We start from the raw sequence: 26746 nt of genomic DNA, 5'->3' as shown, positions 1-26746 counted from the left end.
ATTGTTCCTAGAGCTCTGCCTTAGTCTCCGCTTGAGCATTAGTTCAGCTTGTCATGGTCTGGTAGGTGTAGGTCTTGAGCGCATTCTCTTATCACTCCAGTTTTGTCTTGTCTTTGTCAGCTCGATGTGGCTGCTCTGCGGATGAGATTTGGTCCCCCTCCTCTGACTTTCTAGTTCTACCATGTTGACACCTTCACCATTGTGGCTTTTGGGGATGAGGGGTTTTCAGCGCGACTCGGGCGTGTCTACCTTCCCTCCCTTGGGGGCATAGCTTCAGGTTGCCTCAGTGAAATGTGTCCCCTATTGAAATAAGAAGAAAAGTAGATCCATATTCGGTACTTGTTTCCTAGCACGGCCACAATCGCGGGCATCGGGTGTCATTTTTAGTGGTCTGCGACGCGACCGACGCAATGCCCCCGATTTTCCCATTAAAATTCATTGAAAACAGTCAAAATCGCATCGGTCGCGTCGTATGCGGCTAAAAATGGCTTAAATGGTCTAGACGCGATGCCCCTGATTTCCCCATAGGGAACAATGTTAAATGCCTCAATTTAGCCGCGATGCCCCCGATTTCCCATAGGAATCAATGTTAAATGGCTCAATTTACCCAAATCATCATAGGGAACAATGGTAAATGGGCCATAAAACCCCAAAAACACCCCTGAACAGTGAAATGTCCCCCCAAAAGTAGTTTACGCCACCCCACGATCAACGCCAACCCGAAGCATGGCGAGCGTAGAGTTGAGAATAGAATAGTGTGGCGAGCGTAGCGAGGGGACGCGGATACCTTCACAGGTAAACGCGTCCCTTCGCGGGCTTCACAGGTATCCGCGTCCCCTCGCGGGGCTCGCTGCGCTCGCCACACTATTCTATTCTCAACTCCACGCCGACGTGGATAGTGGGGGTATGAAAAGGTCGGAGGACGCGTACCGCCGCCCCTCGCGGGCTCGCCACGCTTCGGGTTCGCGTTGATCGTGGGGTGGCGTAAACTACTTTTGGGGGGACATTTCACTGTTCAGGGGTGTTTTTTGGGTTTTCTGGGCCCATTCCCTATGATGATTTGGGTAAATTGAGCCATTTAACATTGATTCCTATGGGAAATCGGGGGCATCGCGGGTAAATTGAGGCATTTAACATTGTTCCCTATGGGGAAATCGCGGGCATCGCCCCCGATTTTTCCTCACGATGCCCACGATCATGATCGTTGTGGCCGTGCTAGGAAACAAGTACCCCATATTCTTATCTGGTTAAATCCTTTTCTTCAAATCCATAGGGGACACAGATTGGCTGCCCTGACCTACCTAGTTTTGTTCTGTTTTTGGTTCCTGATTGTTTGAACCTAGATGTTTGCTTGTCTTCCTCCTCCCGCTCCTCCTCATGCCTTGGTTGTTCACCGAACTGGCATGCTGGGGTATAGGGGAGAAGCAAGAGCTCCCACTGAAAAGAAAGTGAATGTTTTGGTGCCCTGTTCCTCCTGCCTATACCCAGTGTAATCCCTGTGTAGAAAAAATGCCACCCCACCTTCCTAAAATAAATAACCAGGTAAGAATCCCTAATGAAGGTGGCATAATGCCCAGGACTCCTGTAATGGATTTTATTTTTTTTCCCCACTTTTGTGCCAGTCTACTTCAACTCTGTTTGCTTCTACCTTCCTCCTTGACAGGAATGCTTCTTGGAGGCCTTCAGACAATACAGTTATCAAAATAGATGTTCAGACACAGAAGCTCCTCCTGGCTGTTGAGTCACTAACCATGATTGTAATAATTGCTGCTTCTAGTAATTGTCCTTAAGGCTAATGCAGTTTTAGCATGTTCTTTTCCACAAAGATAAGAATTCTCCAGAAACTGGAATTAGCTACATTTCTAATGGATTCTATGGTACTTTGTTTCTTTGTCAACACACAAATAAATACAGGCTGCAGTTGAGCATCATTTATATTCTACTGTACAACCCTTTGAACAATATTAAATATGTGAATAAGAATCCCACATAGTAGTTTATAATCAGTAAAAGTTGCTGCCACAGACAAATAATTGACGGTGTCTGTATTTAATCAGCTACTGTCTGAAACTTGCCCTACTAGTTCATAGCTTAGATTTCTGTTTAATGTTTCATTTAAACACGTTTGGCTTTTTCATTTGGAAGCTTTGATAGCACTATTTTTATTACCCTCTGTTATGACATATGTAGGTATTATATCTAAGACCATAATCATTTAGGTACATATAAATATTTGTTGGGTTGAAGTAAATTGCATTGTTTCTTAGTGATCATTTTTGCCTTGTAGTAAGAAGGGGGTTTATCCCAATTTGGAGAATACCTAGTATATGGAGCTGTCTCTAAGCTCGGTGTTGCCTTGTACACAAGGTTTGTGCCATAACCCTCTGCATCCACTGGCAGAGTATCCCAATAAGACTTCAGTGACTATGTATAATATTTGTGTATTTCTTCCAGAAAAACAATGCGCATCTTTCACCATATGTACATTTACCTTATTCTGTAACTGAGCTATGTACATTTTCCCCCTTTGTATCTGAAATATGATATGCTATAGATTTGTTTCCAGATTTATATTTGTATTAATCTTCTTGCTTCATTGTAGCTGTAACTGAAGTCCTTTTGTTTTTTCCTTCCAGGCCCTGCTCGACCCTGCAGCCTATGCCGCCGCAGTCTCTCAGAACCAGCATATTACAACAAGACAGAAAAAGTTCTCTACCAATTCTGCAGTCCCAGTTGCTGGACCACCTTCCAGGTAGTTGGCGTAGGCTTAGCATTTAAATATTGTATTTTACCAATAATAGACAGGAAATATAGTAATCTCATAATACTCTTGCACAGTCTTCCTTTCATGGTTTTCCACTTGGCCAGGGCTGTCCTTCGTACTTGCCTTTATTACCCAAGGTCCTATCTCATTTCAACATCAACTATGAGTGTTCTTTCCCATACGGTTTGTTTGCAGGATGTGGTGCGATCTCTTCTCACATGTGTCCAGTGCACTGCTGCATTCTGGAAATAGGATTCAATGGGGCAGATGTATTAACCCTTTGCGTGCCAACATTTCTGTGAGATGTTCAAAATATCCACTAAAAATTCCATAGTCGCTCATATTTGTTATATAAATGCAAATAAAAATGTGTAAAAATAAATATGAATAAAATTGTTTGGCAATTTTCACACCTATTTTGATAAATTCTCTTGGCACTCAAAGGTTTAAGCATTGTAAAGTGATGCACCAGCCAATCAACTCCTAACTGTAATTTTTCAAACACAGCTGATGCTTTATGACCTTTCACTTTATCGCCTGCTCCTTATTTATAGAATAAAAAAGCTGTATTCTATGGCTAACCCCCACACGCTTGTTCTTAACAGCCAATGTCTTTTGGTCTGTTTCTAGTATGCAAAACTTACCAGTCCATTTCTATTAAATATAAATAAATCCTATGATGAACATTAAGCTTCTATGCTTATTAATATCGGCATGCATTAACAGCATGTGATTTTTTTTTAATCGTGATTTCTAGATCTTTTTTTAAATCTATATATAAATATAAAACTGCAGAAGAAAAGTTAGAAGTACCACTGGTCACCGGGCAGCCACCGGGCTTGCAGGCAGGAGGATCGCATGCTATATATAGTATGAGGTTAATTTGCATACGATATATGTACGACCTTGCACCAAATCGGAATGATTTTAGATACATAGGACTTGGGCACTTCTCACCCGGCACAATGCGTCTGAATCAGGTGAAAAGGGCCTAAATCTTATAAGTGTATGGGCACCTTTCATTTATTTATGTTTACGAAGTATGTTATTTACTTCAGTTATTTATGTTTGCTAAGTATATGGGGTGTATACACGTAGAGATGTGTGCTAAGCAATTATGCTAAGCTATTTAGGGTAAACTATTTCCTGGAGTGCAGATTGGAACTACTAGTATTGTTCACAAGATGGCAGTAGTTGTGTGGTAGTCTGCTTTTTTCTTATTTACAACTTTGAACTGCAGTAAGTAGACTCAATATAGGCTCCGTAATGTGTCGTCATTTACATTTGCTGCTGCTATAATTTTTTATCTTTTATCAGAGTATGATAGAAAATGTGTTTCGGGTATTGCAAAAGCTTCATTTTTTTATTACAACAATATTTAGGTATTTCGAATGCCTTAGAAAACGTCCTTGATTGTTAACATGCGTTTATATAAATTCTACAGTCATGTGAGGGTTTGTTAGTTAATTTTATGTTAATTTTTATATGTAACCTATGTGTAATATGTTAACTGTTAAGTGTCTGTCTTTCTCTTCCAGCGTACAAGTCCAGAAGGTGGGATCCACCTCAACTGTCATTATTGTCACAATATGTTTACTGGAAAACCAGAGATTCTAGATTGGCAGGTGAGGACATATGGCATAGCCATTAAAGGTATTGGGTTATTGGAATATACATTCACCCCAACAATGTAAACTGTATGTGTGTCTCCTTAGGACCATGTGTATCAATTCTGCTGTAAAGATTGCTGTGATAATTATAAAAGACTTCACGGAGTTGTCTCTCAGTGTGAATATTGCAAGCAAGAAAAACTACTCCATGAAAAGATCCGATTCTCTGGAGTGGAGAAGAACTTTTGTAGTGAAGGTAAGCACACCTCAGATCAACAAAATACTGCACAGTACACGTGTGTGTCCACGTCCGTGTTTGGTTATTTTGCATAGAGAATTTCTATATATATATGTGTAGCTGATGATGTCCGGTGCATAGCTTTTCAAAGGCTTACTAGATTGTCTGTCTATTTTTGAAAGCTCTGTTTGATGTAAAGGAAATCCAATGAAACAGACCTTATATTATCCTCCTTCAGTAGGATATACATAGTTTGTGAGCCTTATACTCCCAGGATAGTGACTTAGAAAAGCATGAAACTACTATAAATGCCCTACTTTATTTCCTCTTTTGTGTAAACTGCATTGGAGCATCTGCCCCATGCCATATGAGTTAGTTGTGGCATTTTATACGCATTCATCTGTTCTGGAACACTGAGGGGACACCCTTACTGCTGTCCCCAGCTGCGTTAGGTGCAGTACCCTAAGATGAGAGTAATACCCTGTCTGTCTTCTCTGGCCCTTGTGTTTGTCACTAGGCAAACAAGCATACTGAAAGTTCTCATGCAATACTCTTCTTGACTATTGTAGGTTGCACATGGGCTCAAAAGCAGGGAGGACAGTGTTCTTCTTAGTGCAGTGTTTTTGAACTGTAGTCCACAAGGCACACTAACCATTCAGGTTTAAGTGAAATTCAGATGGTTAAATCAAAATAAAGGAGGCACTAATTAAGTCACTTGTTATAAGTATGGCTGTTCTGTTAAGCTGGGTACACATTAGACAGTATGTAATTCGATCCAGCTGACCGGAGTGACATGTGGGGCATATCATCTAACGTGTATCCTCTGTTGGGGACTTTGCGCTTCCACTGGTTGTCAGCAATGTCCTTTGGTTAGCACTGTATGCAAACACTGCTAGTGACAGCCATGTTGTGTGGCCACCGTCAGCACTCTGTAGCACTTGTTGATTCTGGCTCCACTGCAACGTCCTGTCGGCTTCGATGTTGTGCTTGGGTACGCAACAGCTAGTGTGTACCCAGCTTTAATGTGTGCACACATCATAAAATTGCTAGTGTGAAGGCACCTTTACAGGTGTTAGTCTTCCCGTTTTCTTGCCTTCCGTGCCCCTGCATTGATGAAATGGTCTATGTAAACCAGGCATGTCCAACATTGGCCCTCCAGATGTTGTGAAACTACACATCCCAGCATGCTTTGCCAATAGTTTTGCTATAAAAAAAGCTAAAACTATTGCAAAGCATGCTGGGATGTGTAGTTTCACAACATCTGGAGGGCCAACATTAGACATGCCTGATCTAAACTATTAGTAAACTGCAGGTGGAGATGGTGGTTTATAGGGACGAGGAGATATATTTTTTAAAATAATAAATTCTACATATTGCCTAGGATTTAGCTGTAAGTTCAGAATCTATTTTATAGTCTAATTATTTCATTCCTGCTTTAAGAAATGTTCGGTCCGCAGAATTAAAGGTTTTATTTATGTATTTTTACTTTGTATGCAGGTTGTGTGCTGCTATACAAGCAGGACTTCACTAAGAACCTTGGTCTGTGCTGCATAACCTGTACATACTGCTCTCAGACATGTCAGCGTGCGGTCACTGAAGAGCTGGATGGCAGCACTTGGGATTTCTGCAGTGAAGAGTGCAAGAGCAAGTATTTGCTGTGGTACTTTAAGGTAAATCACAAACTGAGAAAAGTGCATTCAGGATGCACTTTTAATGAACGATGATTACTACTCCCAAGATAGATAGAGATTGCCTTATTTTTTTTAAAATGCTTATTAACGCTTTACTTAGACGTGGCTATACTTTGTAGGTACATCATAGACGTAGTTACTGGTTTGATGATTGCCTTAAGCAGAAGGAATGTGTGTTTGGTTATAGTTTTTTATTATTTTTTTGCAGGGGGGGGGGGGGGGGGGGGGGGGGGGGGAATTGACCACTACTTTACACAGGTGTTGCCACATACATCTAGCTGTTTTTTGTTTGTTTATTTTGCATAAAACAGCCCTTCTAATGCGACCATTCAGTAGTGCCGGGTGTCCACAGGCACACTGTTGTTGTTGTTTTTTTTGCAGCTTTTTTTATCTGATAGTTGTATTCTATAATTTTATATAGAGCCTGAGTGGCATTTTGTGTTTCTTTGTAGGCAGCACGATGTCACGCCTGTAAACGTCAGGGGAAATTGGTGGAAACTATTCATTGGCGTGGGGAAATTAAACATTTCTGCAATCAACAATGTCTGTTACGTTTCTACAACCAACAAAATCAGCCCAATCTAGACACGCAGAAAGGTCCAGAAAGCCTGCTTCATAGTAAGAAAGGTAGGTTTAATAGTGTCACTTGAAGCGTATCACATTGTGCAGTGCAATCCTCACTTGGTGAATACATAAAATATAGTAATGGTCAACCATCTAATAAACATAACACTTGAGGGGTCTAATCCATCTACAGGAGTCAGGGCCCATTAAACATCGGGAACATCTCCCTGTCAAAAATGGTCCATATACAAGTTTCATTAGACATACAGTGTAGTTGGCCCAGTTCTGGTCAACATTCTTATTTTCTTTATTTTTGTTTTTTCTACATTTTATTTTATCTCCATCAGTCGCAGTGTTGGTCTGCATTATACGTGACTGATATATCGATGGTACATACTGGCTGATGGTTCATTGATATATCGGCCAGTGTGTACGCACCTTTAGAAAAGTAGTTTACTTGAAAGAGTGGCCACACAATGCACAGCCAGATTGGTAATTTTTTCTTTTAAATTGAGTGTTTTTATTAAACATAAAGAAACAAAAGCAAAAAAGTTAACAATATACAGTAGCATAATGATTATGCCAGTGAGCACAAGCAAATGAAAAGTGTGACCAAAGTAAATATTTCTGAGAAAATACAACCCGATCATAAACAGAACTTTTAAATAGCAAATGTTGAAACACAACTAAAAGTAATGTAATAAGCATTTAATCAAATGAAGGATTCTACAAACTGTGGACACGTAGAGCAAGGCTGTGGAGAACCCATCTAAGCAGGCTGTTAAGGGTCTGAAGGGTGAGGCTCAAGCATATCTAGACAATTTCCAACGGACGACCAGACCATATCAACTATAAGAGGAAACTCCCTTTTAATATACTGTACATAAAGCATTCATGAGAGATGGTAACATTAACCAGGGACACCCAGGAATAAAAGAGGATATTATTTGTTCTGATTTATTGCATGATAATAGAGACATTAAGGATTAATCAGATATCCTTTATCCCAGTTCCACATACACAATTTGAAACCTGAGACCAGAGTGAGGCAACTATGGATGGGTCCAAAACAAATTGGAGAAGCTCCATAATAGGATAGACAGATCAGAAGGCAACTGTTTAGGACCTCTGACCCTAACAAGGGTTAAGGTCACAGGTAGACTTGGTTCATAATTCACTATCCAAGTGGACAGAGTGATATTATAATAGTGTTGTGACCAAAGCATGGCAAACAGTGAGCCACGCGAGGGGACACTGTGCACATATACAGCGTTCACTGGGACCCCTGTGGGGGAAAAGTAAAAAAAAAAGTTAAAAACTTGTGTCAACCATGGGACCGTCAACAACGCTTCTGTCGCTTAATGCTGGCTTATAACTTATGTTACTATCAATCTAGACGAGGTCGACTATCTTTAGGCATCTAACTAGACAGGATTGACTAACAGTGGTCGACCATAACATGGTTGATCTAGACCGCTTCGATCCGCTTTACCATAACCATTTTAGAGACCTCTTTGCAAACTGCTTAGGGGAATTGGAATAGCTGCGTTGTGCTCTGTTTTGGGGGCGTTGAACCTCTAGAAGTGCTGATGTTTCTATCTGCAGTTAAATTAGAAAATGATTGAATTGAAAAATTCACACATTTGGTAAATACGGTAAAGGTGTGCACAGTACCATTTTCTTATTGGTTTTAAACCTATTTGTTTGCGCTGTAGAATTTTGCTTTACTTTTTTTATTCCTACTTTACAGTACAAAATGTTGGATCCAAAGCCCCTGCAAATTCACAGCAAAAAACAGATGTGGACAGAGTAAGTGGAGATTTGGAGAAATGCCAAATGTGGACTATTTTTGACAAGCAGAAAAATGATGAAAGCCTTGTTTTTTTTTTTTTTTTGTGTAGTTTTTGTAAATGTGTTGGAAAAATACCTTTCACATGTGAGAATGCAGTTGGTGCTTATACTCTTGGGTATGTGAGATAGCACAGGCTATTACACATTGGACAGTATTCAATGCTGACTGCTCGCTGTCACAGCTCGCACGGTCAGTATTCAACTGACCCCCTGCATACGCCGTTTCCCCCTCGCTCCATTTTTTGGGAGCGAGGGGGAAACGGCGTATGCAGTCGCTAAAACAGCGAGACTCCTGGCTAAATGCAGCGGGCTCCCTGCATTAGCCACGAGCCTCGCTGTTTAGGGAAATCCTCGCCGTCCTCTAACAGCGAGGATACCTCCGGAGCGGCAGGCGCGAGGGTTAATGGCGAAGATCTCTTGTTTTTGGCGATCCCCGCCGTTTAACCCCCTCGCCGGTCGCATTGCATACACCCCATTGTGGGCCAGATGTATCAAGTTTCAAAATAAAATGGAGAGTGATAAACAACCAACCAATTAACTCTTACCTGTCATTTCTCAAACCCAGTCTGTAACATGACCGTTAAGAGCTGATTGGCTGGCTTTTTATCACCCTACCCTTTATTACTTTTTGAAGATTGCTATCCAATTTGGATCGCTTGATTTAAATAAATAAAAAATGTTGACCTGAAAACACAGAAATGTGCAGTGAATCCTGTGTGTTTTGACAACCATGTAATGTACCTTAGAAGTAAAGCCCCGTACACATGGGTCGAATTTCAGCCGAAATCGTCAGGGTATGGTTGCTGAGTGACCATATCCCCTTTCGTACAGGGCACGCTCTTGCGACCAGCCCTGCAAGTGGTCGCTGCGACAAGCGGCTTCCCCTGGCATAGTGTCTCATTTTCATCAAAATGGGACCCTCAGCGATTTTGGTCGCTGAGCACCCAATTGCTCTGTGTGTATGGAGCTTTAGGGATGGTATTCTAACAGTGCAAACGTTACATCCCTGAGAAATAGGAGTGGGTCCTAGACTGCACACCCTAACTACATAGGAGAGGGTGCTACTCTGCAGAGACTTTGCCACACACAAAGTGCAGATGCACTATTCAAACATTACTAGTTACAATACGTTAATAATAAGGTTATGGGTTTACCCACCATGTCCAGGTAACATCATCAGTTTGGGGAGGGGGTAGTGCATTTTAGCACCGCCTCACCCCATAGACCTGCGAATTGAGGCATTTGGTGGGGCTTAATGACATCCACATCCTTCCTGCACTGTACCATTAGTGGGGGGTATTCAATGCTGTGGGTGAGTGGCGACAGCAAGCAGAGCTTCCTGCTCGCAGTCACCACTCACCCTGTCAGTATTTAACGCAGCCCCCCTCATACGCCAATTCCCTCTCACTCCATTTTTTGAGCGAGGGTGGAATTGGCGTATGCGGCTCCTGAACCAGCGAGACTCGCGGCTAATTACAGCGTGTTTCCTGCATTAGCCGCGGGTCTCGCTGTTTTGGGGAATTCTCGCCGTCCTGTGACAGCGAGGATTTCCCCAGAATATTGAATAGAGCGAGCAAGCGGCGCGGGGGTTAAACAGCGAGGATCACTGGTTTTCTGCAATCCTCGCTGTTTAACCCCGTCGCCGGCCGCATTGAATACCTGCCAGTGTCTCCACTTCACAAGTTTCTTTTGGAGAAGAGCACTAAATAGTAGGAAAGTATGGTCTTACCTAGAATTGTTCCTTATTCAATATGCAGTCAGTAAATGTAAGGATCATATTGAAAAACATTGAGGGACAGGTTGGGGGTGCTACTTCAGGCTGAAGAAGTATTTTCCCTACAAGTGTACATACAAATAAAGACTAGGATATATACTGTAGGAGAGAGCCAGGGCCTGTACACTCTATCAATATTTAATGATTGGAAGCTTGTGAGAAGGGCCTTCCAACCCCTGACTGTCCTCACCCAGTCTTGTTTTTGTTTTGTATTACCACAGTTTCCACTTATAAAGCGTTAAGGAAATTGCAGCAATTTTATATAAAACTGTTAAAATGTTTATGCAGCTTTTTATGAGTTTTTGTTTCATCTTCTTAGGCTTCACCAAAAACACACTCTCCCCAGACTGCCCCAGCTCCTCCTCCCCCACCTAGTCCCACTGTACCACGCAAAAACAAAGCTGCCATGTGCAAACCATTGATGCAGAATCGTGGGGTGTCATGTCGGGTTGAGACAAAAAGCAAAGAATGTCAGACAGGTGAGTGAATGCATTTACACAATGTTCAAATCACCAAATATATACACGTAAAATAGTAAACCAAGAGTACAGTCATCTACACAGTTACTGATAGACAGTGCTGGCTTGTCATATTGTCTAATATAGTAAGTCACATTTTATTAGCTACACCCATTTCTACCTTTAATAAAATCAGTTACCTGCCCAGTGCATTCAGTTCAAAATGTATGCATGTATTATATAGGATTATCGTATAGGAGCTGCCTCTGCTCGGTTATCTTATGTATATAGAGAGATAACTTTGGTTTTTTTTTTATATTTTTCTGCTCCAGAGGAGGATTGGAGACCGCAGGTCATAGTGCTGCCTATTCCTGTGCCCATATTTGTGCCAATACCCATGAACTTATACTCTCAGAAAGTGCCTGTTCCTTTCTCTATGCCCTTTCCGGTGAGTTCTTTTCTACGTTTGCTCTTATTCATTGCTTTTCATTGTTGTGTTTTTTTATTTCCTACTTCGCCTGTGGAAATCTATTTTCCTAACTTCTATAATGTGGCCTATTAGTTTTTTGTTTGTAATATTACTCCCATGGCTTTCTCTGCTTTGTAAATCAGATTCGAATTTTCTCTCCTGCATTTTTTTTTATTTTTAACCACCTTACTACTTAGGGTAGTTTTTATCACCTTGTTTGTTTTGTTTGCACTAGGTGCCTGTACCAGTGCTGCTGCCTACCACTCTGGAGAACACTGACAAGATTGTGGAAACAATCGAGGAACTAAAAGTGAAAATACCATCCAACCCCCTGGAAGCTGATATTCTGGCCATGGCTGAGATGATTGCGGAAGCAGAAGAGCTTGACAAGTCTTCTGATTTGTGCGGTATGACTTAGAAGCTAAAATAAATCAGAATGCGTTGTGTTTAATGTCTGAAGCAGTTTTGTGGAGAAAAATTTATAAAATGATCTAAAGTTTCTTCCTTAACTCTGTGGTTCCCAGTTCTAAAACACAAACCTATACCAAAGGATGGCAATTTATTTAATGGAATTTCTTACTAAGGCCTAGGGCTGCTGTGAAAGAAATGCTGATACTTGAATTTGAGAGTGTTTGTTTGAATCACTGGTTTAACTTATTTAGTAGTGAAACATTCTAAATGCTTTCGGGCCAGATGCACTAAGCTTCAAAAGTGATCAAATTGAGAGTGATAAACAACCAATCAATCAGCTCCGGTCTGACATTTTTCAAAAAAATTCTGTGACATGGCAGGTAGGAGCTGATTGGCTGCCTGTTTACCACTCTCCATTTTATTACTTTTGAGGCTTAGTGCATCTGGCCCTTTATCTCTTGAAATAAATTGTATAGGTTTTGGCATTATTCGTGTTTTTACTTTTTTTCTTCAGAGCTATCCAGTGATCAGAGCGCAGAGGGCCTTTTGGAAGATTGCGATATATTTGGGTCAACACGGGATGATGTACTGGCAATGGCTGTTAAGATGGCAAATGTTCTGGAGGAACCTGGACAGGACCTAGAGGCTGATTTCCCTAAAAGTAAGCTTTTCTTATAATTAAATGTATGTAGTTAGCACTAGTTTGTCCACACCCCATGTAAAACGTATGTCATGCCGCTTGCATATGCAGATTCTGCAGATATCAATCAGAGTGTGGATTTCCTGTTTGACTGTGGTCTGGTGGGTTCAGATGATGCGTCTGAACAAGATGCTGCCCGAATTTTAAGGAAAGTGAGTACACTAAATGCATTTTGATTTGAAAAGTAGGATTCTTGACTTTCTTTTTCTCTTGTATTTAAGGAACTATAAGAAATAACTGTGTTGTGGTTTATATCTACACTCACAACAGGGTCCCAAGCGCATGCTTCTTTCAGAACGAGAAAGCTGTTCACAGGACTCCCTCCTCAGTCAACGTAACAGCACCAATCTTAGCTTCACATACGGTGTTAATGCCTGGAAATCTTGGGTGCAGCGAAAGTATGAAGGGGGTGAGCCAAGCAAAGGCGAGGAACTACGATTTGGGCGTAAGTAGATCATGAACCTTTCACAAAGTGGTTTAAGGGGCAGACTAGATGGGCCAAGTGGTTCTTATCTGCTGTCAAATTCTATGTTTCTATGTCTTTTACCTCACCTCTTTACAACTGGCCATTGACTTTTCTACTTTACCTATACATAGTGCATGCAGCAGTTTGTTGGAGGAATCAATAACTGAGAATGCAAGCTTGTCAATTCATTAGGAATTAGTGATCTCAGTAAGGCAAAATGAACTTTATGCCTCAGCGATGTCACTAGATGTTGGAGTTTATAGTATTTATGGTCCTCTAGACAAGGTAAACGGCGTAACTTAAAAACATATTTACAGGGGCACGGCAAGAACTTTGTAGTTAGAAGTTAGAGTTTAAACCAGTGGTATACATCATGCAGCCCCTCATCTGCCAGCATGTCCTGCCATAGTTTTAGCGCACCCTTATATGAAAACTGTGGCAGGACATGCTGGAATGTGTAATTTTACAATAGCGGTTGGGCCACGTGAACTCTGTTTTGGGTAGGGAATAGAGTCAGTAAAGGTATTGGCAGAAAAGGGGCTCTGAAACAGAATGGCATGAAAGAAAGATCAATCTAGCAGTAACTTTAACCCTTTCAGGTCCAACGTCTAGTCATGCTCAACAGCCCTAGTGCTAGTAGCAGATACAATGTGGAGCTACTTTAAAGTAATTAAAAAATGGTATGTGTTGTATGTTGAACGATGTTAATGTTCTTATTTTAAACATTTAAACCAGACTGTTTGAGTTGCGAATAAAATTTAGACTGCAAGAGGTTAAAGAGTGTGGAGGGTAAGTGTAAGGCCTGCGAGAAGAAAAGCTGTAGTAGTACGAACTAATAGGGATAATGAGTGAGTGGACTAGGATTTTGGTAGTGACAAAGCAGCCGGATGGATGTAATTCCTTAGTGTTATGCAGATGGAAGTGACTGGAATGTATAAATGAATGGATTAGGAGTAAATAGAGCAATGGTGGCTATCAATCAGCAGATTTGAGCGACTGAAAAGGTAGGATACTGGAAGGATGGGAGACGTTACATTCAGCCTCAGATATATTAAGCCAGTGATGGATAACCTTGACATGCCAGCTGCTGTTGAACTACATATCCCAGCATGCCCTCCATCAGTTTAAGCATGTCCAAATAGTAAAACTGTAGCAGGGCATGCTGGGATGTGTAGTTCAACAGTTGGAGTGTCAAGGTTAGCCATTACTGTATTAAGCTATAGAAAGCAGACAGAGAAAGTGGGTAATCCGTTTAAAAACCATGAAAGAAAAAAAAGTAGTTGTTGAGACATGTGGCCAAACCTGTCCTCAAGATCTACCAACAGTGCATGTTTTCCAGGCATCCTGTGAATCAATAGTAGGAATGTGGCAGTTAGTAATGACTACAGCTCTACACCAGCTAGGTGATTTGGAAAATGATTTGATATATCCTTTGTAAGCTGTTCTGAAGTTTTGCGTTGGCCCTGCAGCACAGCCGATACCAATATATCCTATCCATGTGTATAAAGATGACCTGCCATTTTGCCACTACAAGAACTGCTGACAATGACTTCACACCTGGGTGGGGAAACTTAAATGCTAGTTTAGTTGTGATGTCTAAAGCGACTGATTGGTAAGTTTGTATAGCTTGCCAAATCAGTTGCTCGGTCAGCAAAGGTGCCTATGGGTCACTTAGATGTGTACTTGACTTAGCATGGATACTACTTCAGCCCACAAAATGATTGCTTCCATAGTGTTCCCGCTAGGCTTATTTCACAGGGCGCTGCGCCCTGCCCCTTTTAAAGCCGCCGATTTCCGCCCTGCCCGTTTTTGCCCGCCCTGCACAAGTTAATAGTTGCTGCCGCGCTAGAGGTCTCCTCCAGCTCATATTGTAAGCTTCTAGCGCGGCAACGTGTGGAGTTGACACTCCCCCCGCAGCCCAGCCCCCTTCATATTCACTGGCCTCGGCTGCCTCTCCTCCTGTGTGGCCCCACCTCCTCCCACACGCTGCATAGACCAGGTCCGTGTGGAATCACCTCCCCTGACTGCACATAGACTCTATGTGTAGTCAGAGGAGGCGGGGCCACACGGACGTGCTCTTAGCAGCCATGCCACTTACAGAAGCAGCGGACGTGGCTGGCATCTCCCCCCCCAACCAGTATCTCCGCCCGGACGTCTGCCCACCCGCCCGCCCGTAGGTAGCTGACAGCTGGGCAGACTGTATGTGCGCTGCCTGGCTGTAGTATGCGGCAGGAGAATCTGTATTTTCACAGATCTCCTGATTGGCTGCCCGGCGGTCCAGCGGGAGATATGAAGATAAAGATTCTCCTGCAGGAGACTACAGTACAGCCGGACAGCGCACATACAGTCTGCCCGGCTGTCATCAATTACGCAGCAGCACACAGGTACTGCGGGCGGGCGATTCGTGGGGGGGGGGGGGCATTCGGCATTGCGGGCACCGGCGGTTATAGGGTGTCTGTGGGGGCCCCCACAGACTTTAACCCCTTCAGTGGTGGGTTTACAAAAAAAAAACCCTTGGAGGGTGTCATTTAAATTGCTACAGGGGTGTGTGTGTGTGTGGGGGGGGGGTGGAGGGACGGTGCAGTGGTATCACCAGGGGATCCCCAGCAGCGGTGCGGATTCCCATCTGATCTGCGGGGCCGGGGGATGGTACTCAGCATAATACATTACACAGTTGACCCTGCCCTCCGGTCAATACGAGAATGGGGTGGGCTTTAGTGTGTAAGGCATTTTCCTGATTCCCAATCTGTGCTGGCAGCCCCCATGGGATCAAAAAGAAAATTTTCTGGGATTGCCAGCACCAGCAGCTCACCCCGGAAGATTTCCGGCCATACCACATAAGTGGTTAAACCGGCCCTGCCCCCAACTGATACGTTTTGATGGGTCCGTGCGCAGGTGAAGGTATGGTTGATATTATTAGTGGTGGTCAGTGTCTGTGCTGTGGATGGGCAGCAGTTATGCAATGTATTAGTGGCGGGCTGTGTAAGAGCAGGGTCTGTACTGTGGATGGGCAACAGTTATACAGGGTATTAGTGGTGGGCAATGTCTGTGCTGTGGATGGGCAGCACAGACAGCAGAGGTATCTGAATACGTTGTGATATACATACAGATGACATCGCTCAGGATGCCAAGATCCCGACAGGGTCTGGGTTAGGTTAGGCCAGTGGTTCCCAAACTCACGCCTTTATGACACCCTGATGGTCCAGGTTTTAAGTTAGGCCAGTGGTTCCCATGCCTAATTTTTTGAGCTGGCAAGCTGGCTACCCAACACTGTTGGCTGGCACTGGTGCTAACTTATAAAGCCGCAAAGCAGCCAAACCCTGTTTAAATTTAGCACTGTTCGCCAGCCAATTGCAAAAGGTGTCACAAGATGGTTTATATAGCATAAATGTGCTGATGGTGTGACGCTCAGGTGTCACAGGATGGATTATATAGCATAAATGTGCCGATGGTGTGACGCTCCGGTGTCACAAGATGGATTATATAGCATAAATGTGCCGATGGTGTGATGCTCAGGTGTCACAGGATGGTTTATATAGCATAAATGTGCTGATGGTGTGACTCTCAGGTGTCACAAGATGGTTACATAGCATAAATGTGCTGATGGTCTGACGCTCAGTTGTCACAAGATGGTTATATAGTATAAATGTGCTGATGGTGTGACGCTCAGGTGTCACAGGATGGTTTATATAGCATAAATGTGCTGATGGTGTGATGCTCAGGTGTCACGAGATGGGTTATATAGCATAAATGTGCTGATGGTGTGACGCTCAGGTGTCACAGGATGGATTATATAGCATAAATGTGCCGATGGTGTGACGCTCCGGTGTCACAAGATGGATTATATAGCATAAATGTGCCGATGGTGTGATGCTCAGGTGTCACAGGATGGTTTATATAGCATAAATGTGCTGATGGTGTGACTCTCAGGTGTCACAAGATGGTTACATAGCATAAATGTGCTGATGGTCTGACGCTCAGTTGTCACAAGATGGTTATATAGTATAAATGTGCTGATGGTGTGACGCTCAGGTGTCACAGGATGGTTTATATAGCATAAATGTGCTGATGGTGTGACGCTCAGGTGTCACGAGATGGGTTATATAGCATAAATGTGCTGATGGTGTGACGCTCCGGTGTCACAAGATGGAATATATAGCATAAATGTGCTGATGGTGTGACGCTCAGGTGTCACAAGATGGATTATATAGCATAAATGTGCTGATGGCGTGGTGCTCCGGTGTCACAAGATGGGTTATATAGCATAAATGTGCTGATGGTGTGATGCTCAGGTGTCACAAGATGGTTATATACTGTAGCATAAATGTGCTGATGGTGTGACGCTTCGGTGTCACAAGGTGGTTATATAGCATAAATGTGCTGATGGTGTGACGCTCAGGTGTCACAAGATGGGTTATATAGCATAAATGTGCTGATGGTGTGACGCTCCGGTGTCACAAGATGGAATATATAGCATAAATGTGCTGATGGTGTGACGCTCAGGTGTCACAAGATGGGTTATATAGCATAAATGTGCTGATGGTGTGACGCTCCGGTGTCACAAGGTGGTTATATAGCATAAATGTGCTGATGGTGTGACGCTCAGGTGTCACAAGATGGGTTATATAGCATAAATGTGCTGATGGTTTGAAGCTCTCAGGTGTCACCATTGTGACCTTTTAAATTAAAATGTGCCCTCGCGATTTAAAAATGTGCCCTTCCCGTGGTCAGCACCCTGCCCTAAAAAATTTCTAGAGTGAACACTAGTATGTATACACAAGGTAAGACATTAATTTAATTCTGCCATTATTTTGTTGCAATTTTCTTTAGCTTTTTTTTTTTTTTTCCTTTCAGCTAAACCTATGCGTATAAAAGAGGACATATTAGCCTGCACAGCTGCAGAGCTGAACTACGGTTTAGCACAGTTTGTGAAAGAGATAACACGACCAAACGGGGAGCGATATGAGCCAGACAGTATATATTACCTGTGTCTGGGCATCCAGCAGGTGAGTGCACTTTGTTGCCCATATAGCGTTTCACCTATGTGGCCTGGTTTATTCCATTTAAAACTGCATACGCTCTGTGGTATTCAATGTGCGCCGTATTCATCTGTAAGTGTTGGTGCACACCTATCCAATGCAGCCATATTCATCCACAATGTCTCCCATGCAAAGTCACCTTTTTTTAAAAGCCAAATCTCCATTGGCAAACTGCCACTAAATTGTCTCATCTGCTGTTGTTTTGGGCAATCTGCAGCTGTTTTTGCCGGACCACTGTCTCTCCGACTGTCCAAAAGATTAAATAGGTTGAATGTAATTTCAACCTATTGTTATAGAAAAGTGCATATATCAGACTGTCTGAAATATCTGCACACATTGAATACCCTGTTCTGTCTGCATAGATTTAGGAAGAAATAAAAGGCTATTAAAAAAATAATTATATATATATATATATATATATATATATATATATATATATATATATATATATATATATATATATATATATATATATATATATATATTTTGCAGTGTATAAATCCTAAAGTTTAAATGAAGTCTGTTTTACCTGAATTTGTCCATTTTGCAGTGTCTCATCCCTTTTTATTTTTCTATAAAGGAGTCACACATGTAGCAGGCACAAAGTCACGCATTTGCGATGATAGTCCAGTGGCCCGGCAATAAGCCATGGCACATCATCGGGGTGGGGGAGGAGGCAGCACTTGGAGCCTCTTGCACTTGCTGCCTCTATAGTGTGAACAGGGGCATGGCCAGCAGATCGGAGCCCTGAGCATGCCTTCACAGCGAGGGAAAAATGGGGAGGGGCTTGCAGTAGTACCACACTGCCCCATTTTTGGTGCAGATCCATACTTCATGAGTAGTTGTATCTGGGACCAACCATTGCCTTATTTCTAGATTTGCCAGTGTTTATAATGCAAGGAGGCAAAAAAAAAAGTAAGATTTTAACCGTACGTAAGAACTGAAAAACCAAATACAGTATAAAGGTTTCTGTGTTTGAAATTCAGATTTGCAGTTTAATAAGGAAACAATGTGGAATGGTTTTATAGTTCTTTAAAATTCAATATATTATCACCTGACTATATGATAGGATGCGTTTATTACTCTATTTACTCTGGCCTTTTCATTTTACTGTGTTATTTTATACAGTATCTCCTGGAAAATAATCGAATGGTGAACATATTCACTGACCTGTATTACCTGACCTTCGTTCAAGAGTTGAATAAGATACTGACTTCGTGGCACCACAGCCTGACGCCCAGTAGTAAGAAATGGGGCATAATACTGTGACTCATGGAGGGATAAGGGCTCTTCAAAGCACACAGATGTAATATGTGGGGTGGTGTAAAAAGACCATTACAAAGTCTTAGAGAGGGTGGAGACTGGAATTAAAGTGCTTCTTAGGTGAGGTCTTATAGCGTTTCTACCTGACATTTGCCAAATTTCAGGGTTGATTTTCTCACGCGTGGAAGAAGAACACCTGTGGGACTGTAAACAGCTGGGCGTGTACTCTCCCTATGTGCTCCTGAACACGCTCATGTTCTTTAATACCAAGTTCTTTGGCCTGCGCACAGCAGAAGAACATATGCAGCTGTCGTTTACCAGTATTGTAAGACATTCCCGCAAGTGCACAACCAGCAGGGGAACCTCGAAAATAGTGAGCATCAGATACTACCCACCTGTACGACAGAAGAAAGGAAAAGGTATTTATATATATTACCATGTAAACTTTCTCCTTTTTTTGTTTGTTTGATTTTTATTATTTTTAATTTGTACTTTTAAAATCCTTTCATGCTCAATTACTGTCATCTTAAGATGTTCTCTAGTTCTAAAGATGCTGGCTCATTCTGTTGTAACCTCATGATTGTCTTCCCTCCATCTACACGCTGAATGTTAGTCTGCATACTTGAGAATAACTTTGTTTTGTGCCTCTGTTCTACAAGAAAGCTTAGCTAAAAGGAAACGTGAAGATGAGCAGCCGCCATCACTGGAACAGCATGAAAATAAGATGAACCCGTTACGCTGCCCTGTCAAGTTCTATGAATTTTACCTTTCAAAATGGTATGACCACTTCAAAGTATTATGACCCTAGAATAGTTTAATTGCGGCTTCCTCACAAACAGAGCTAGCTGCCTTCTTATTATTGACATTCGCCTCCTAATGCACTTTGTATTCTACACCCACATAATGTAATGCCACGTTCCGGCAGTGTGTGTTTCTCTAGTGTTCCTTGCGAATTTCAGAGCAATTCCTGCATATGTACTCCATTCCTATGTCATTGCGCCTTATCTCCTAATCTTACATATTGCTCCAGCTAACTTCTTTCTGTCATCTACAGCCCTGATAATCTTCGAAACCGTACCGATGTATTTTACCTGCAGCCTGAGCGTTCGTGTGTGGCAGAGTCTCCCCTGTGGTACTCTGTTATCCCTATGGACAAAAGCATGCTACAAAGTATGCTGAGCCGTATCTTAGCTGTGAGGGAGGTGTATGAGGAACAACTACGAGGAGGCAATAATGGCGAAGACACTGACTAATGTGGATTTGGGGATTGGGAGGGCGGTGAGAAGATACAGTGGAATTCTGTAAGCTCTCCATCCCTTTCAATCTGAACTTAAAGACCAGTGGACAGGATCAGGGACTTCAGTTTGGGAACTCATCTACTGCAGACTGGAGCACAGAAAGTGCTGGACACTCTTTTACCTTCACACCTTCCTGAAAGCTTTATGTTGCAGAATAACCTAAATGTGCTATCCTCACATCCCCTTTATCATTTGAGGGCAAGTGAGCGAAAGGGTGGGATGGTGACCTGAGTCTTCAGATTCTTTAATGTGGGATTGAATCACATGCATTTGGACTAGGGGCCAGTAGGACCAGTGTCATGGAGGACAAAGTATCATCCAACCCATAGTAGTTTTACCTGATTCTAACATACACACCATCACACCTGTGAATGCACTTAATGATACCTTACATATCTGTTCCCTGTCAGTTTTCGTTTGATGTTTTTCCATACATCTACTCTAATAGATTCCACAAATAATTGATCTAGGTTGTAACTGACCTCTTCTGCGAGCCTTGCATACGCCCCTCTGCTGATTGTGTAAAGCTTCTGCAGCTGGCATAGTCTAATACACAAATATGTTCTGCCTAATCATATGTGTTTACATTGTCTGCATCGGAATCCTTTTACTTTGTGATTGTCACTGACCAGCAGGTGTCCTTGTATCATTACGCTTTTATTTTTCGAGAAGAGTAAAACTAGTGCTGCTAATTTCAGTCTTTGTGATGGGACATCCTGGACCATCCCCTTACACGCCTTCATGTCCTCAGAGGTGACCAGTCCTGTACCCGGCCTCCACCCCCCCCCCCCCCCCCCCTTTATTTTTTTATCTAGGTAGACTGCACATATGAAATGGTTTGGTGATTCAGCATTCTGTGGGTGACACTTCTTTTCTCTTCTCATTTTGTTTTACATTTTTTAACCTGTTCAATGGTTCAGCTGCTTTTCAGATATGTATATACTGTTTTTATGCGTGTGCTCTTGGCACACGCCCCATGTTCTCACTCATCGTGTGCCAGATCCTGGCAGAGCCCTGTTTGTAGGGAAGATTCATTGCAAATAAAATGATTTTAATTTCCTTCATGAATGGTATAAGACCCTGTGTCAGTGTATGAAAGATGCAGCCAATATAGTGTGAGCGAATTAATATTTTTGCTTGAGGTCTCTTCTTTTCTCTACAAGTTACTGCATTTTCTTCTACCTACGGCAAATAGTGGTATAAAGGGTACTTGTTTCCTAGCACGGCGCCCGTCGTACTTGATTGCATACCTTAAGTTAAGGTAACTTAAGGTATGCGATGGACACGATTTTCTTTTAATTACCGGGCTTAATTGCCGGCAATAAGAAAATCGCGTCCATCGCATGTCATTATAATGGCATGCGATGCGACCAACGTGATCAACGCGATTTTACATAGGGCTCAATGTTAAATGAGCATTCAATGTTAAAATCGCGTCCATCGCATGCCATTATAATGGCATGTGATGCGATCGACGCGATCAATGCGATTTTACATAGGGAACAATGGGAAATGGGCCAATGTGCCCAATTTCTCATTGTATATGCCCCCTATTGCTTTTAAACTATGTTAAATGCCCCCCCATTGTTAACGCAACCACACTATTGACGTGAACCCGAAGCGTGGCGAGCCTGCGAGTGGCGGCGGTACACGCCTTCCGACCTTTTCATACCCCCACTATCCATGTCGGCGTGGAGTTGATTTTATAAAGGTGTGGCGAGCGCAGCGAGCCACTGAGCCCGAAGCGTGGCGAGGGGACGCGTATACCTGTGAAGTTATGCGCGTTCCCTCGCGGGGCTCGCTACACTTTATAAAATAAAGTCCACGTGGATAGTGGGGGTATGAAAAGGTCAGAGGATGCGTACCGCCGCCCCTCGCGCGCTCGCCACGCTTCGGGTTGGGGGTTTTTACATTGGAATCAATGTAAAATTGGGTCTCAGGGACCATTTTACATTGATTGCAATGTAAAAATCACGTCCATCGCATGCGATTTGGTTGCATGCGATTTTTTTTCTCCCGCGATCAATACAATCAAAATCGCGGGCGCCGTGCTAGGAAACAAGTACTGTATAAAGCTATTTATTTGTTTTCTTGGCACATTTTGTAACTGCCCTATGCCTGGTCATCCTCCCAGTGATATCTGCAGACCCCTGTATGTATATAGTTGCTGCCATCGCACATACTATTCCCAGAATAGACTTAAGCATAAGCCATGCACGGACACCATTCAATTAAAGAAAGAACTATACAAATACGCTGTACTGCTCCTAAGATTGTTTCTGAAATACGGATGGGAGCTATGGATTTCATATCTGTAATCTGCTATAACACACAGTGTCAAATTGACTTTTTCTAAATAGAAAAAAATAGGTTCTATTTTCTTAACACTTTTTTTTTTTTTTTTTTTTACTATGCAATCGTTCAAATATTTGTTTCTAAGAACATAATGGTATACACTGCCTTTTACACACACAGCCTCTCCCACCACACCTGATTTCAGAGCGATTTCATTCACCATGTATATTGTGCTTGGAGTCCGAGCCATTGTTACCAAAGCTCCACAGTGCACTCAAATATGATGATTACAAAACACATCATTAAGGAACAGAAATGGGTTTCGGACAGCGACCGTTCATGTTTTATTAATAATGCAGAGAGAGGTTTTCATGCAATGGAGTAAATGGATCATAATGACTTTTCTATAGTAGAGCGGTTGAAACAGGCTTGTGTTAGGCATACAATTTACAACCCTACAAAGAACTAAGGGGCACATTTACGAAGATGGAAATTGTACTTTGCCTGGGATGTTGCTATGGGCAACCAATCAGAATCTACTTAGATACTACCTATTACCTTCTAGAAGGTGGTAAATAAATGATTGGTTGCCCATAGTAACAAAGTAAATAGAATCTTAGTACATTCCCCTCTAAGCCTTAAATAGGTGTTTAATAAGGGTCAAACAAGGTAAACCAAGTGCCTATTATCTGCCATTAAATTCTGCTTCTTCAGCTGCCCATACACACTGCGATGTGCTCCGTACTTTTTGCACTAGATCGCATCACATCTAGTACAAAAAGCATGCAATGTTTTAAAGCAGCGTGCTTTCTGTACTAGATGCGATCTAGTAGAAAAAGAATGGGCTGCACATTCTTCATGTACCGTGCGATGTGTGCGGGAACGCAGCATGTATGGGCACCTTTACTCTTATGTCACACTTGTATGAATTACGCAGCATTACACACCATAGAGGACTTGGCCAGAAACCGGTTTTTATTTTGAAGGGGTTTCAGAAATCTTTAGATCTCATTATGGTGAGCCTGTTTAGAGAGAATTCTACTTGCCATTCCGTTTATGTTGCATGCCGAAGATCTGGATTGTTTGTGGCATTTAAGAGTCCTGATTTCCCCACCTCATCGTCTTTATACCGCAAGCCCTCCAGGCCGTGACCGGGTGCTACTCTGCCTGCTTTGTCTGCTTTGTATTCTCTGATGCTCAGTGTTGTCCATATCACTTCCACTTTCTGATGCTACATTCAGCTCCGGAATACAATTACGCTCCACAGCTTGGTTATCTCGGTTTTGTTTTTTGGCAATCTGGGTGCTTTCTATGGCAGAGGGGGTGCTCTTGCTGGAGGAAAGAGGGAATGGGAGAGAGGGCCTAAAGCTTGACCCTTTCTCTGAAGCAGAGTAGTGGGGATAATGTGGTATAATGTGGGTATGAGTTACGCTTCCAGTCTTTGACGGTAATTTAGGCCCTGACTCGCAGTGAGAGCCTGCCAGGCCTTGCCTGCATTTGGTAAATCCCAAATAATAAATCTCAATCAGGTTGAGCAGCAGTGACAAACAGGCAACAACCAACATGAACAAAATAAATATTGTTTTTTCCGTGGGACGTGAGATGTAACAATTAACTGTATTCGGGCATGGCCAGCGGCTACAAGTATAGAGTGGTTGTAGCTGAAATCCATAGAGAAAATATTGTGCCACAATAAATCCTACCTCAAACAATGTCTTGAAGAGAACGTTGAATACGTATGTACGCAGTAGTGCGCCTCGCAGCCGTACTTTGCCCATGCCATCTTTGATGGATGGTTTTGTTGGTTCCAGCAACAGCTGTTTATCGCTCTGCAGGTCTCCCTTGCTTTGACGTAGTTTTTCCTTTTGTTTCTGCTTTTCCTCTAGGCGCACAAGGTGCAAAATATGTCCCAGGTAAATGAGGGTTGGTGTTGAAACAAAGATAATTTGAAGTACCCAAAAGCGAATGTGTGAAATGGGAAATGTTCTATCGTAACACACATTCTGACAGCCAGGTTGTTTGGTATCGCAGGTAAAGCCAGACAGCTCATCTCCCCAAACTTTCTCCGCTGCTGTTCCTAAGACAAGGATCCGGAAAATGAAGAGTACAGTCAACCAGACTTTGCCCACGACAGTGGAATGCTCCTGTGCTTTCTCAAGAAGTTTCCCTAGCAAGTTCCAGTCTCCCATTTGAACATTGGTCACATCTCACCCTGGAAAAGAAAATCAATCCGTTGTTAAGATGATCTAAACTTGCTGCTTGACATAAGTCTTTAGAACAATTACCTAGTGTTACTCACCTATAGCAAATCTAAACAGGTTGGTGACTGTTTATCCCAAACAGCAGAGCTCTCTTCTCCTTTGCATATTATACTATGCCATGGGGGTCTTACTGTCTGTGCACCTTCTAAGTATTGGCCTCGGGCCTCTCAGCGTCCCTGGACAACCCCCTCCTCTTGTGTATTATTTTTAGAGTTTTTTTTTTTCTTCTAAATATACTTGCACTGAGCTGTGGAATTTGTGAGCCTCTCCTCCTTGTGCACGTCACCAGTATGGGCTTTATTTTGCTAATGCTGTCAAAGAAGCAGACTGGGCAGGCAGGTGTTGGTGGTTTGTCAATCAGTAGCTTTACCAGCTGTGTGTCGTTTATTGTGTCCCCTAACTGTTGTAACAGGTCTCCCTACAGGGAATACTTTGTGCGGTCATGTTCTTCTGAATCGTTCCATCTTGCATCAACAGTATACATCCATATTAATCTACACTGCCCATTTCTTCTGTGAGCGGCTTATCCCACCAGCTTTTATTGATTGGTTTCCGCTTTTCACTACTCTGATGCTGAAATGATAGATTTAGATAATGTACAATACAATAGTTTCAGTAGTAATATAGTTAAATGTTTAGTAAATCAGGAAGTTTAAAAGGTAATTATTTTCTTATTTTAATCGGTAAATAATAGGTGTATAGGACTTTTTTTTTTATTTACATCAATTAACCTTTAACCCTTAACACCCTCTTCCCACATTTGACGCACATGGACCCTGGTTTTTGGTATGTCTGAACAGAAACTACCCATGATAAATTTCTGGGTCACCTATGTGAAACAGAAATTCATTTCCTCAGCAGGTCATGTTTTCTCTCTATGAAAACAGGTGAGATAATTGTGTTCAGTATGATTTACCAACAATTGAAATACCGATAATCACTTGGCAGACATGTTAATACCGACGGTGTAAATACAGATGGTCAATGTCCCAACAGTGGAAATGCTGACATGCAATAAATATACAAAAATGTTAAAATGCCGACATAGTTGTAATTTAGACAGACACCTTATTAGTATACTGCTTGCCATTCTTCGGGCACACTATTATATATTCCCTCTATGCCCTTTGGGAAGGTAAATTATGAACAAGACAGTTTTTGTGAAGAAGTTAGTTGTGTTAATCTTTCTTTCTACACAGTGAGGGACACTTTACAAAAGGTTCCCGTACACAGGCCTAACTTGTCTAATGCACAAGTCTGATCTGTTTTTCCTTGAACTCCCAGGTAGCTCAAGGGGAATCTGATGCGACTCACTGCATGTACTAAAAAGCTCCCGCAATGTGCTGCTGCTGATCCAGTTCTGATAGATCATACGTGCTAGCATGTATGATCTACTGGATCCAATGCGCTCATTGGGCCGCTCCAATCATGCTCTCCACTAATTGGATCAGACCTGATGTCCACCTCTGGGGGGGGAGGGAGGCGCCTTAATGTTTATAGGATTTTGTTTGTCTAGATCTCCATACTTCACAGTAGGGTTTGGCTGTAAGTAGTCCCACAGCAGCAGGATGACCAAATTTCTCCCTCGGATAGC

General features: G+C 42.4%; 2 protein-coding genes across 4 annotated transcripts in view; one reads left to right on the top strand and one right to left on the bottom strand.

The window, feature by feature from the left end:
• ZMYM3 (zinc finger MYM-type containing 3) overlaps positions 1 to 21660 on the top strand; it is a 67257-nt gene extending 45597 nt beyond the window's left edge. For all 3 annotated transcript variants that reach the window (XM_083159208.1, XM_083159210.1, XM_083159209.1), the window contains 17 exons: positions 2637 to 2752; positions 4303 to 4389; positions 4480 to 4630; positions 6110 to 6282; positions 6756 to 6930; positions 8618 to 8676; positions 10812 to 10971; positions 11283 to 11398; positions 11655 to 11826; positions 12345 to 12491; positions 12582 to 12682; positions 12801 to 12975; positions 17851 to 18002; positions 19164 to 19278; positions 19463 to 19717; positions 19958 to 20075; positions 20353 to 21660. In XM_083159208.1, the coding sequence (XP_083015334.1) occupies positions 2637 to 2752; positions 4303 to 4389; positions 4480 to 4630; positions 6110 to 6282; positions 6756 to 6930; positions 8618 to 8676; positions 10812 to 10971; positions 11283 to 11398; positions 11655 to 11826; positions 12345 to 12491; positions 12582 to 12682; positions 12801 to 12975; positions 17851 to 18002; positions 19164 to 19278; positions 19463 to 19717; positions 19958 to 20075; positions 20353 to 20551 (2471 nt within the window). In that variant the 3' untranslated portion in view covers positions 20552 to 21660. The remainder of the gene's footprint in view (positions 1 to 2636; positions 2753 to 4302; positions 4390 to 4479; positions 4631 to 6109; positions 6283 to 6755; positions 6931 to 8617; positions 8677 to 10811; positions 10972 to 11282; positions 11399 to 11654; positions 11827 to 12344; positions 12492 to 12581; positions 12683 to 12800; positions 12976 to 17850; positions 18003 to 19163; positions 19279 to 19462; positions 19718 to 19957; positions 20076 to 20352) is intronic.
• Positions 21661 to 23231: 1571 nt separating this feature from the next.
• On the bottom strand, positions 23232 to 25405 carry LOC146035637 (gap junction alpha-3 protein-like). The gene is made up of 2 exons (XM_083159211.1): positions 25191 to 25405; positions 23232 to 25103 (listed from the first exon to the last, which is right to left on the bottom strand). Exon 2 carries the CDS (start codon positions 25078 to 25080, stop codon positions 24016 to 24018), a length of 1065 nt encoding a protein of 354 aa, XP_083015337.1. The 5' UTR covers positions 25081 to 25103; positions 25191 to 25405; the 3' UTR covers positions 23232 to 24015.
• Between the last annotated feature and the right edge of the window lie 1341 nt (positions 25406 to 26746).

Source organism: Crinia signifera, chromosome 9, assembly GCF_055691185.1.
Source record: "Crinia signifera chromosome 9, ASM5569118v1, whole genome shotgun sequence".
NCBI lineage: Eukaryota > Metazoa > Chordata > Amphibia > Anura > Myobatrachidae > Crinia > Crinia signifera.
The sequence above is the reverse complement of the archived record's forward strand: the minus strand, read 5'-3'. Positions and strand labels throughout refer to the sequence as shown.

Coding starts and splice junctions, on each gene's coding strand:
- LOC146035637 (XM_083159211.1), bottom strand. CDS start 25,080: ATGGGAGACTGGAACTTGCTAGGGAAACTTCTTGAGAAAGCACAGGAG.